Source organism: Staurois parvus, unplaced genomic scaffold, assembly GCF_062004578.1.
Source record: "Staurois parvus isolate SC_StPar_1 unplaced genomic scaffold, SC_StPar_1.0 ptg000307l, whole genome shotgun sequence".
NCBI classification, from domain to species: Eukaryota; Metazoa; Chordata; class Amphibia; order Anura; family Ranidae; genus Staurois; species Staurois parvus.
In genome coordinates, this window is record NW_028318103.1 from 139,394 (window position 1) to 151,461 (window position 12,068).

Sequence of the window (12,068 nt, forward strand, 5' to 3'; positions counted from 1 at the left end):
CATGGGATGTTTGGTTGATCTAAGAGTCTGACAGTTGAAACTCAAAGAAGCAATTTTATCCTGGGGAAGGAACATTTTAACTGGACTGTGTCCAAGATCAGACCCACATACTCCAGATGATGGGACAACTGGAGAGCAGACTTCTTGAAATTGATTGCCCAACCAGAAGTTTGAAGTATCTGGATTGTCCTTTAAATGCTGCAAAACAGGATCATGACTGAGGAATTTTTCAGCAGCAGGTCATCTAGTTACACTGATATAAATGCCCCAAGACCTTAAAGCCAGTACTTTGTGAAGACTCTGGCTGCGGAGGAGAGCTCGAATGACAGGGTGACAAACTGAAAATGTTGGTGTTCCACAGAAAAGTGTAGAAAATGTTGGTGTGCGGGTAAAATGAGAATGAAGATAGGCATCTTGGATATCCACAGAACTTCCCCTAATCTGAGAAAAGCAATGACAGATCTTGTGCAAAATTTGGGGATACAAGAATATCTGTTTGGATATTTTAGATCTTTCCAGTTAGAGAACTGTATAGGTTTAAAGTAAAACCCTTTGAACTTTTCCTCCACAGAAACTGGGATTACCACTGCTTTTGCCTTAAAGCGGAGTTCCACTCAAAAGGGGAAGTTATGCTTCAATGCTTTGTCCCCCGCTCCCCATTAAGGATTGGCACCTTTGGGGAGCGGGGGGGGGGGGGGAATCGAAAGAGAAAGTTGTCTTCCCCACCCCCTCCCTGTAGTCTTCTGGGACATGCAACAGGTCCCAGAAGACTACAGGGCCATTCACAAAGCGCAGAGCTTCTCGCACATATGCAGTGGGCACCTGGCTGTGAAGCCGCAAGCTTTCACAGCCGAGTGCCCACACTAAAGATGCTGGCACCGGGGAGAGAAGACGGCCAGTGAAACCAGAGGTGGTGAGGACATCGCTGGACTGAGGGACAGGTAGGTGGCTGTATTTTAAAAGTCAGGAGCTACAGTTTTTGTAGCTGCTTTTTTTTTTTCTTCAGCTGGAACTCCGCTTTAAGTTGACTCGGGTCTGCACATGAATCTGCCTGTCTTTACGGTGAAGCTGGAAGATTGGAAGTTAGGAATCGAGGAGGGAGCAAGGCTAGAATTTCTGTTTTGTAGCCCTTGGAAACGAGATTAGATGCCGAGGTCCAGATGTCTGATCTATACTGGTGCAAATGCCAACATATGTACCCACAGTTGGGAGAATGGGGATGCCCCTTCATTGTGACAAGGGTTTCTGAATAGGCTTGAAGGCTTTTGGGGTCCAATGCATGCGATAAAAGGATAGACCCACTTTTGACTAAGAGGAGGATGCCCCTTTTCAGTAGAAGGTGGTAGCACCCATGGTATAGTAAGCCTAAGGCTGTTTTTGGTAGGGTAGAAGGGTAACTGATCTGGAAACTGCTAGTGGACACTGAGGGAATAAGCAGGTGGATCTTGACAGAAGTGTCAGTCAAAACGGTGAGGGAAAAAAAAAAAAAAGGAATAGTTTAGAAACTTCTTCATAAAAGAGGTCCAGTACCAAAGAACACTAACAAAAAACTGGAAGTCCCATGTAACTGGTGGGGTTATATAGGGGTGCGCATAGGGGCATTCCGAGCAAAGCTCGGTCTATTACCAATGGTCTATTACTACAAGCCCTACGTCTTGCATACAATTAAGGAAAAAGGTTTCTTCCCAATTACCTTCTCCAGTCTAGAACCATTTAAATCAAGTTCAGCATAATATATTTCACTTCCGACCTCTTGCATAAAACATCCATTCCCAGCCATCTCTAATAACATATGTCACACATTTCTGAATGTTGCAGCTTCTCTCAGGCCAATGGACATTACACTGGCATTAGGAGAAAAGATGGGGAAAGCTGTGCTTATCACAAATTTTCCCACGGCCTAGCAATGCGTCTATAAACATTTGGCAGATCATGAAAGCCGGTCTTTATTATAAAAGTTGTCTCTGGACATTTATAGTCTCTGACCGCACCAAGCCACAAGGTGTAAAATCAAGCTTGCCAAACAGCAGCTGAAACAACATGTGTATGACTACCACAACTGCTTTACCATCGTCACTTCTGTTAATGTTTAGCAGCCTCTGCGGCTGCAAGGTGTATGTTTCTGGTACATTTTTGCAGCTTTTTGGGTGCAGCACTAAAAAGCAAATGTCAAAATAAAATGACCACTACCAAAATTAACTTTAAGAGTCCATAAAAAATAAATGAAAGAGGGGAAATATCATTAAATACACAACACCCTTTAAAACCCATCTCAATAAAACATACTGGGCATTTTCTGTGCTTTCTACTTTAATAAACAGGAAAAAGAGAACCCAAACCAATCAAAATGATCTCCATACATGCATTGCCTCAGACCAATGTACTGTAATGGAAATCCTACAGACTGGAATGACTGCATTGTGGTGACAACCATTATACAACAGCTGGTTACGTACCTGAACCATCAGGAACTCTGGGGTGGGATATGCTCACTACTTTAGCTTCAAGTATTAAAAGTTCATGTACTAGATTTGGTAGGACAGATATTATGAATATAGAAAGGGGACTTGGAATATACCTCCAATAATAAACTTATACAAAAACAATCCAACAATATTTTTATTACAACATTTCAATAAAATTCACCAAGAAGGGCATTAAAACCACATCACCTTAACTATGCATTAGGTAAAGATTTACGTAATAAAATAATATTTTTCTTATTGGACTGTTTTTGTATGAGGTTACTATTGGAGGTACAGTGCTCAGCATAAATGAGTACACCCCAAAAGATTTGTCAGAAAACCTTTACTTTCCTTTCAGAATCGACATTTTCTATAGGACACTATACTACAAAATACTCCCACAAATACGGGCCATTGATTGCAAACAAGTGTTGTTAACCGCTTGCCCTCCAGAGGATTTACCCCCCTTCCTGACCAGGCCATTTTTTGCGTTACGGCGCTGGGTTACTTTAACTGACAATTGCACGGTTATGCAACGCTTCACCCAAATGAAATTTACGCCTTTTTTTCCCCACGAATTGAGCTTTCTTTTGGTGATATTTGATCGCCTGTGCCATTTTTATTTTTTGCGCTTTAAAAAAAAATAAAAAAAATTTGACAATTTTGAGAAAGAAAAAAAAAAAAAAAACACAATATTTTTGACTTTTTGCTATTCAACTTGTCCAGTCGAAAAATTAAAAAAAAAAAAAATCCAATTTCATAATACATTTATGCCAAAATGTATTCTGCGACATGTCTTTTCTAAAAAAAAAAATGCCAATATGTGTAAATTAATTGGTTTACGTGAAAGTTACAGCGTCTACAAATGGCGGTGTATAAACTGGATTTTTTTTTTTTAACTAGCAATGGCGGCGATCAGTGACTGCGCTGGGCATTCTGACACTGGGGGGAACTGACTTGGTGTCACTGACATCCGAAGTGACACCAATACAATGATCAGTGCATCAGAGCAGTGTGCCCGAGCCGACAGGGAGGACGACTGTTAGTAAACAAAGCAACCCCTCCTCCCCGGAGATCCTCGGTAATCACCGGCCGGGACCCGATTGACAGCCGCGAATGGTGCCACAGGTAGGGCTTATATATACACACACATGATTTTGCGCACCCTTGCCGCCCTGTAGCACTATATGTGCTATAGGGTGGTCGGGATGTGGGTAATTTGCACACACAAAAAGTATTTTTCTTTAACAAATTCATTTAAGACCATGTTGCAAAAATGAATATACCCCAATGAAAGTCTTAGGAGCAAAGCTAAATTTTAGACAACAAAATCCTAATTGACAAGAATTCAACTACGGGTGAGTCTGATTATTCATTAAACAGGTGTACAGCAGACAATTGATTTTAAAGAGGGCATTACTTAAACAAAACCCCTTCCCATTTCATGCTGTCAGCAATGGCACCACATAGAAGAGAAATGTCACAAGGCCCGAGAAAGAAAATTTCTGTACACAAGAAAGGTGAAGGCTACAAGAAGATCAGAAAATCTTTACTTATCAGGCAGAATACTGTAGCAAAATTGATACAAAAATTTAACAAAGATGGAACTGCAACCATCTCACAGAGATGTCCAGGCTGGTTCATGGAAGTTAACACCTCAACATGAACGTCTTCTGATGAGAAGGGTTGAAGAAAATCGCCATGCAAGTTCACTGCAGTTAGCTAAAGAAGTAGAAAGCCAAACTGGGGTGATTGTTTCCCGTGACACAATACAGCGTACACTGCAGAGGAACGGCAAGCATGGGTGTCGTCCATGAAGGTAGCCTCCTCTCCTAAAGCCCATGCAAAAAAAAGCCCACCTAGAATTTGCCAGGGCCCATGCTGAAAAAGAAGACGACTACTGGGACTCTGTACTCTGGAATGATGAGACCAACATAAGTGTTTTTGGAACTGATGGCTTCAAAACTGTATGGCGTCACAAAGGTGAGGAGTACATAGAAAAATGAATGGTGCCTACAGTGAAACATAGTGGTGGCAGTGTCCTTCTGTGGGATTGCATGAGTGCTGCTGGTGTCGGGGAGCTGAATTTCATTGATGGTATCATGAATTCACAGATGTACTCCTCTATATTGAAAGAAGATGCTACCATCACTCCGTGCCCTTGGTCGTCATGCACTTTTCCAACATGACAATGATCCAAAAACACATATCTAAGGCCACTGTTTCATTTCTGAAGAACAGAGTGAAAGTGATTCAGTGGCCAAGTATGTCTCCTGATCTGAAACCAATCGAACACCTATGGGGAATTCTGAGGAGACAAGCCGAGCATCACTCTCCATCCAGCATCCAGGCTCAAAGAGGTCATTCTTTATAAATGGAAAAAGACAGTAATTGTTGCAATATGTTTCTAACTTGTTCATTCCATGCCTAGAAGACTTGGTGCTGTCCTAACAAATCATGGAGGTCATACAAAATACTAGACGTAGTTTTTGTTGCGGGGTGCATTCATTTTTGCATCAATTTGAGTAAAATGAAGATTTTGTAATCTAAGTTATATTATTAACCTTACTTTGATGTAATGAGCTAAACAAACATTCTATAAAACTCAGTTTTGGAAATTGTTCCGGTGTTGAGGTATTGATTAAAATTTTACTTTTCAAAAGGGGTGTAATCATTTATGCTAAGCACTGTACATGTGTCCATTTACGCCCACCTATCTCTGGGTCTAATCTGGACCACTAAAAGGAAGGACTGCGTCCTCTTCTGTATGGGTGGACTGAATCGGAGGTAGCTGGGAGTAAACGGACAGGGAGTCAATTTACTACTGGCCACCCATAGAACAGAGCGGGCTCTTCCCCTGTCCACTCTGCATAGGACACGGACCAGTCATCCACCCTGCTCCGATCAGCAGGGGATCAGCGAACAGATTGCCTGCTGATAGGGAACGTAAGTCACCTGTCTGAACAGACCCTAGGAGCTTACAAAGGAGTGTAGCCACCTACTTACAGTAATAGAAGGGAGAGAGTCTGAAAAGGTTGATTGTGAAGAAATGACAGGCTACACACAAAAAGCACACAGTAAGAAATATTAGAGCTAAGGAATTCTGCTACAAGTTGTTTTGCATGGAGCATATAATAACGCCAACTCTGCAGTGCAGAAAAGAAAGCGGGTCGATAGGGGTTAGCTATGGGCAACAAGAAATTTTAAAAAGGCCCACGTGGATATTTGGTAATCATGTTGCAATAACTTTGCATGGTCAACATAATTAAAGTCGACTGTCATCCAATAGATTTGCTATGATAAGTGCTGCATGCTCAGTTATGTGTCAGTGCGACACTTCCAGGTATTTATGACCTCTCAAAGATCACAGTAATCCCCATTCCTGGTGCCTCTACAATTGTTGGACGTGTTCATCCTTCTGCCTGCAGCAAGCTGATATTTCAGCTGAGACTGATGCTGGCCAGCAATTTTAGAACAAACATTCAAACGAATATTTGTAAAAACATTTGTACTAAAATTCTCAGTACATTTGAGGCATTGACGAATGTCATTCAAAAGTAATTTTGGAATGAATGGACATTTCAGAATGCAAACTGCATTTACTCTTAGAAATCTGTCCAAGAAATACATTTTCATCCTTCTCCTTTACAATTTCTTGTCACTGCAGACGAAAATGAATGGCACTTTGACAACAACTCACAATTAGAAAATCGAATGAATGCGATTAAAACAAATTCTACTATTGTATACTATTGGCCAGGATAGCTGCCCAATTCTTTCAGATTTCTGTTGTCTGTGTGCTTGGGAGGGATATTTCCCCTCAATTTACTAGTCATTGGGATAGTGATAGGAAATCTCTAATAACTTAATAGTTGGAAAGTTTAAAAAAAAAAAAAAAGTCTGTCAGGCTTTTATTGCTGTCACTTCTGGGACCTAGAGGGCTCCTTACTGTCATAGACTGTAAAATGTGACCAAAAAAATGAAAATTGCTGCTCAGTTTGAAGATTTTCCATTCCCCCTAGCCAACAGAACACAGGGGAAATAGTGATCCACCCTGTTGGATAACTTGGCATTGGAGAACAAAGGATCTATGACAAGGTGTGATAGCACAGTCCTGCTGATCTATGGCCAGGCATGGAGCTAGCACAGTCCTGCTGATCTATGGCCAGGCATGGAGCTAGCACAGTCCTGCTGATCTATGGCCAGGCATGGAGCTAGCACAGTCCTGCTGATCTATGGCCAGGCATGGAGCTAGCACAGTCCTGCTGATCTATGGCCAGGCATGGAGCTAGCACAGTCCTGCTGATCTATGGCCAGGCATGGAGCTAGCACAGTCCTGCTGATCTATGGCCAGGCATGGAGCTAGCACAGTCCTGCTGATCTATGGCCAGGCATGGAGCTAGCACAGTCCTGCTGATCTATGGCCAGGCATGGAGCTAGCACAGTCCTGCTGATCTATGGCCAGGCATGGAGCTAGCACAGTCCTGCTGATCTATGGCCAGGCATGGCGTTAGCACAGTCCTGCTGATCTATGGCCAGGCATGGCGTTAGCACAGTCCTGCTGATCTATGGCCAGGCATGGAGTTAGCACAGTCCTGCTGATCTATGGCCAGGCATGGAGTTAGCACAGTCCTGCTGATCTAAAGCCAGGCATGGAGTTAGCACAGTCCTGCTGATCTATGATCAGGCAGGAAGTTAGCACAGTCCTACTGTGTATGGTTTATGACCATGCGTGGTAAAGTCCTGTTGATCTGCGAGCAAGCATGGTATCACAGTCTCACTGATCTATGATCGGGCATGAGACGCTTCTCATTTTGGAATTCACCTGAATGAATAGGCTTTTGGGCCAATTCTTACCACAAAGTCAGCATCACTTAACTACAACAGTTCAAGATACACACAAACTTCTGAAACGTGTCTTAAAATGACCACATGTAGAGCCAAGTCTGAAAAACTAATTTAGGTAAATCCTAAAAATAAAAAAATCCCTCAATCACTCTTTGCTGTACACATTGGCTCAGGTGAATCGGGCTTAGATGCAACGTGTAGGGGCATACTGTCCAGGCCCTGGGCTATCACTTAAGAGACACCAATGTCAATTTCATTTAAATTCAGAAAAAAAAGCAGTTGCACTCCAGCTTTTACCTTTCAGCTATTTTTTCTGGATATGGCATGGTGTTCTGTTTCCATGTTCTGTGCTGATTGCAGCATGTGCATCTTCCAATATATGCAGAGACTCCAAAAATGCAGAGTCATGAAAATAATTTACCCATTTCATTAACAGAAATTTATTGACTGGATGAGAAGTAGCTGAAACACGTTTGGGGAAATACATTTGAGTTTAAAGGTACCCCAGAAGCCACTTCTTTCACACTCCTGGTATAGCAAGCAGACAAGGGCTACAGCCTGTCATCAACCTATCATCGGAAACCACCCAGCAAAAAAAGGTGAAATCCACAAATACCATTTATCACCAAAACTTAGCAGTTAAACGGCACATTGCAAGGTATGTAAGGTGATTTATTAAAAAGAAAAAGTATGTATATAGGCCAACACAGGACAATACGTCCATCCTCTTTATCCAATGTAGGAGAATGAACATCTTAGAAACAGCTGAAAATAAGATCAAACAAGGTATTTACATACCAAAACTTTCTGCAACAACAGAAGGTGACAAATAAAAACATGTTTAGAAAATTGAAATTAAGGCTTCTTTCTTAGAATATATTCATTGGCTCACACCTGGAGTAATGAAATCATAGACTAGAAGACAGCAGCTATACTTATATACAGGGGTGATGAAATCCTTGGGAGCTCATATAAACCATTAGCCGTTGGGGGGTCAGGCAGGCATAGTGCTCAATCTTTTTATCTGAGGACAGAGCACCGGGGCAGCCGCACACAACTGGCAAGAGAAGGGACCCCAGTATGTCAGGATAAGGGTTACCAAGTGACACAATAAATAAAAAGGATTGATCCTTAAGCTGCCACATCAGATTACTGTCTTAACCTGTGTGTACAAAGTGGCAGAACAGAAGGTGACTGGACACTAGCAGATACGGCATGACAGAAATCCAGGATCCATTAACTTCCACAACGCATCTCCTCCAGCAGCACTTTGTGAACATTTTTGAATGCAACACCAACAGCCGTGGCTGAATAGTAAAAAAGGGCAACAGATTCCCTCATTTTAGTGGCCACCCTAAAGCCCACCCTACAGGTTAAAAATCGAAAACGTCTTTTAAAGAAAGCAGAACCGGTGAAAACGAAAACTGTTGAATTTCTAGTGAAACATTTCTCTAGCCAGTTCCATCAAATGGCTTTTATTTTACAAAGAAAGAAAGCGGGGTCTGTAAGACCAGTCCTGAATTCCGGGGGGGGAAAGATTCATAAAAAGCAAATTCTAGAAAGTCATGTCCTTTAAAGCTGAGTGGTGCTAAAGTTTCCAGAACAGTTTCAGCTTGAAATAAATATTTTGCCTATGAATATTGGCCTTTTCTTCACGTCATGCCCCCCTCAGCCAGTTTGTTTCCTCCGGTGAACCCACACGTACAAAAGTCCTTTTCACTGTGTTTGATAGCTGGCCATACTATACCCGGGTGGGTTTGGTATGACTGGCGGTCCCTGTGCTGGTGGTGGAGGCTGGGCATTGAAACCACCCATCCATGTAGCAGACTGTGATTGCCTACAATACAGAAAAACAAATGAACATAAAAGCCAGCAATTTCCATATAAAAAGTCCACTTCCAGTTAATACCACTGACAGGTCACTTACTCAACTCCGAAGCTTTGCTGATTCCAAGCTTGTCCATACATACTGTAAGAGGGTACCTGCCATCCATTAGCCACATACTGGCCATATTGCTGGGGGCTACTATACATCTGGCTCCATTGACCCCATTGAGTATAGTCCACCTGGAATGGAAGATACAGGACATAAATCTTATGATACAGTGAGGACCCGACTATGGGTCATAACATTTGCAATGGCCTGACTCTCAGACTAACTAAATGGTAATGGAGGAAAAGGCAGAAATAGGATAAAGCCAATTATTCCCCCCAAAAAATCAATCATGCAGAGCTAACCATCAATAGTGATTGCAATCTTTTCATTCTCACATATGGGGAATGCTTCAGCATCAAGCAAACAATATCTTCCACATAGCATCGTTCCTTAATTGTTGGTAAGCATAATAATCACCTGCTGGAAGCCCTTTGCCATGTCTGGTGTCTCTTTACCCCAGTAGCATTTGACAACATGCCCTTCTATGGTGGTGCCATTCACAGACACAATAGCGTGTGCAGCACTGTCATGGCTGGAAAATCTAAAACAAGGACAAGAGAGTGACAAATGCAGAATTATTAAATGGAATAAAGAGGCTTACTAAAACTTAATGCTGCCAACACTTGCAAACTACCATCTGTGCTTCAGGGCCCTGGAATAGGCAAGACATACCATTTATTCCAAACTTCACATTTAAACTCAAGACAAAGCCAATTACAGATAAACAAGCCTTTCTCTGAAGAAATAGTTAAGTTGGACCAACTCAATTGATTGCAGGAATCTTCCAGAACAGAGAAGGTGCCCAGCCAGGAAACACAAACTATGCTCTCTACCAAAAGAGTACAGAAAAAAAAAAAAAAATACATGACTATCATGGGATGGAATCCTGTGAGGTCCTGAAAGATTTACAGAAATATCATCTCTAGTAAGAGGAAATTTTTTTTTCTGCTGATAATTCATTATCCAGGTCAGCAAAGCAAGAAATACCAGATTAGGAAGAACTACCTTTTAAACGAACACCCCCCCCCCCCCCCCCGACTGCTTTTCGGCTGCATTAAAAAAAAGGACAAATAAAAAGGTACTGTGAGGAAACTATGATTTCCATACAGGTCTCCTCACAAGAGACTACTACTAACCCAGAAGAAAGATGCAAGGAATACACCTTGAGGCTCCATTCACATCTGAGCGTAGCGTGTTTTGTTACACGCATTTGTATACAGTGTTTTTAGGCGTTTTTGCACTTTGGCTGTCTTTTATTAGCCAATAGAGCAAAATATCATCTGTTGCATCATTTGTTGCTAGGTTTTTCTTTTTTTTAGTTTTTCAAACAGCTTTAGTTTTTATTATTATTCATTTTTTATTTTATTTGGGTAAAGGGTTAGAATTGAGGTTAGGGCTGGGTTTGGATTAGTATTTTATTTACTATTTTCTTATTATTGATTCATTTTATTTATAGTATTTTACTTACTATTTTCTATTTATTTACTTGTTAGGGCAATAATAGTAATAATAATAATAAAATGAATAAATGTAAAATACACAAAAAACAAATCATCAATACTAGGTATTAATAAATAAATTACCCCCTAACCCCAACCCTTTAAAAAAACAACAAATTATTATTAACAATAATAATAAAAAACACCTAGATGCGAACAAAAAAAATACATTATTAATAATAATAATAATAATAATAATAATAATAATAAATGAATAAACACACAAATAAAAAAAATATAATAGGAAATTCTATCTATCCATTCATTCAGTTGTATTCGACCCTTGGCGATTGCATGGACTGTCACTCGTAAGCAAATTTTTCCATGAATTCTCTTAGCAATTTTACAGGGTAGGCTGCCAGGTCTTTCCCCAACCCCTACCATGCAGTAGATCCCGGATGGCCAGAGATGAAACTAGGACAATTTAGACAGAAGCCAATTAACCTACCAGCATGTCTTTGGAGTGTGGGAGGAAACAGGAGTACCCAGAGGAAACCCACGCAAGCACAGGGAGAACATGCAAACTCCATGCAGGAGGCGCCATGGTTGGAAATCTAAATAGCAATAGTAAGTTAGTATATTAATAATAATTAACCCATAACCTTAACCCCAAAACCTAAAAAGTAATAAAACAATTTATTATTTTTATTAATGTATTTTTTTGTTTGGATGTTTATTAATAATAATTTATTTTTTAAAGGTTGGGGGTTAATTTTTTATGATTTAGTAATCATTAATTTTATTTATATGTGCAATTTACATTTATTTATTCATATACTATTATTTTTTATTTTACATTAGTTCATTTGAACAGAAAATCGCACAAAACATGCACAAAAACGCGCCAATCGCGCGTTTCTATGGGAATAAAAAAAACGCGCCACAAACCTGCACATCTACGCAAATTGAGCGCCAGCCGACTTGGAGTGGAGATGTGAGTATACAGAGTAATATTGATTTTTTTTTTTTCCCCTGAACGTTTTGGAGCTTCGTGCTACAAAACACTCAGGTGTGAATGCAGCCTGACAGCTGAAGGAGACAGAATCATGTTGAAGCAGCACTTCTCAATAGTAAGGCAAATCAATGGGCTAAAGCCTGCCATAGAGAGAGCGACTTTCTTTCCTGCAACCATGGGTGGAGGGCATGAGGGTGTGCTTAGCTGAGAAAATCCCTCCTCCCCTCCTGAAGCCACCTGGGGTGTATGAGATCATTTACCTAGGCAGGGAAACTAGGAAGTGACAAAGAAGAAAAAAAAAAAAGGTAACAAAATAGTTTAAAATAAGTAAATATGATATATTTTCCTATCTATTTACTATTGCT

At 40.7% G+C, this 12,068-nt stretch overlaps 1 protein-coding gene across 1 annotated transcript in view; it reads right to left on the reverse strand.

Annotated features, from left to right (window-relative positions):
- Positions 1-7,964: 7,964 nt before the first annotated feature.
- TIAL1 (TIA1 cytotoxic granule associated RNA binding protein like 1) overlaps positions 7,965-12,068 on the reverse strand; it is a 34,220-nt gene continuing 30,116 nt past the window's right edge. The window contains exons 10-12 of the mRNA XM_089683358.1: positions 9,667-9,790; positions 9,241-9,380; positions 7,965-9,150 (exon numbers count right to left, since the gene is read on the reverse strand). Coding sequence (XP_089539484.1) covers positions 9,030-9,150; positions 9,241-9,380; positions 9,667-9,790 — 385 coding nt within the window. The 3' untranslated portion in view covers positions 7,965-9,029. The remainder of the gene's footprint in view (positions 9,151-9,240; positions 9,381-9,666; positions 9,791-12,068) is intronic.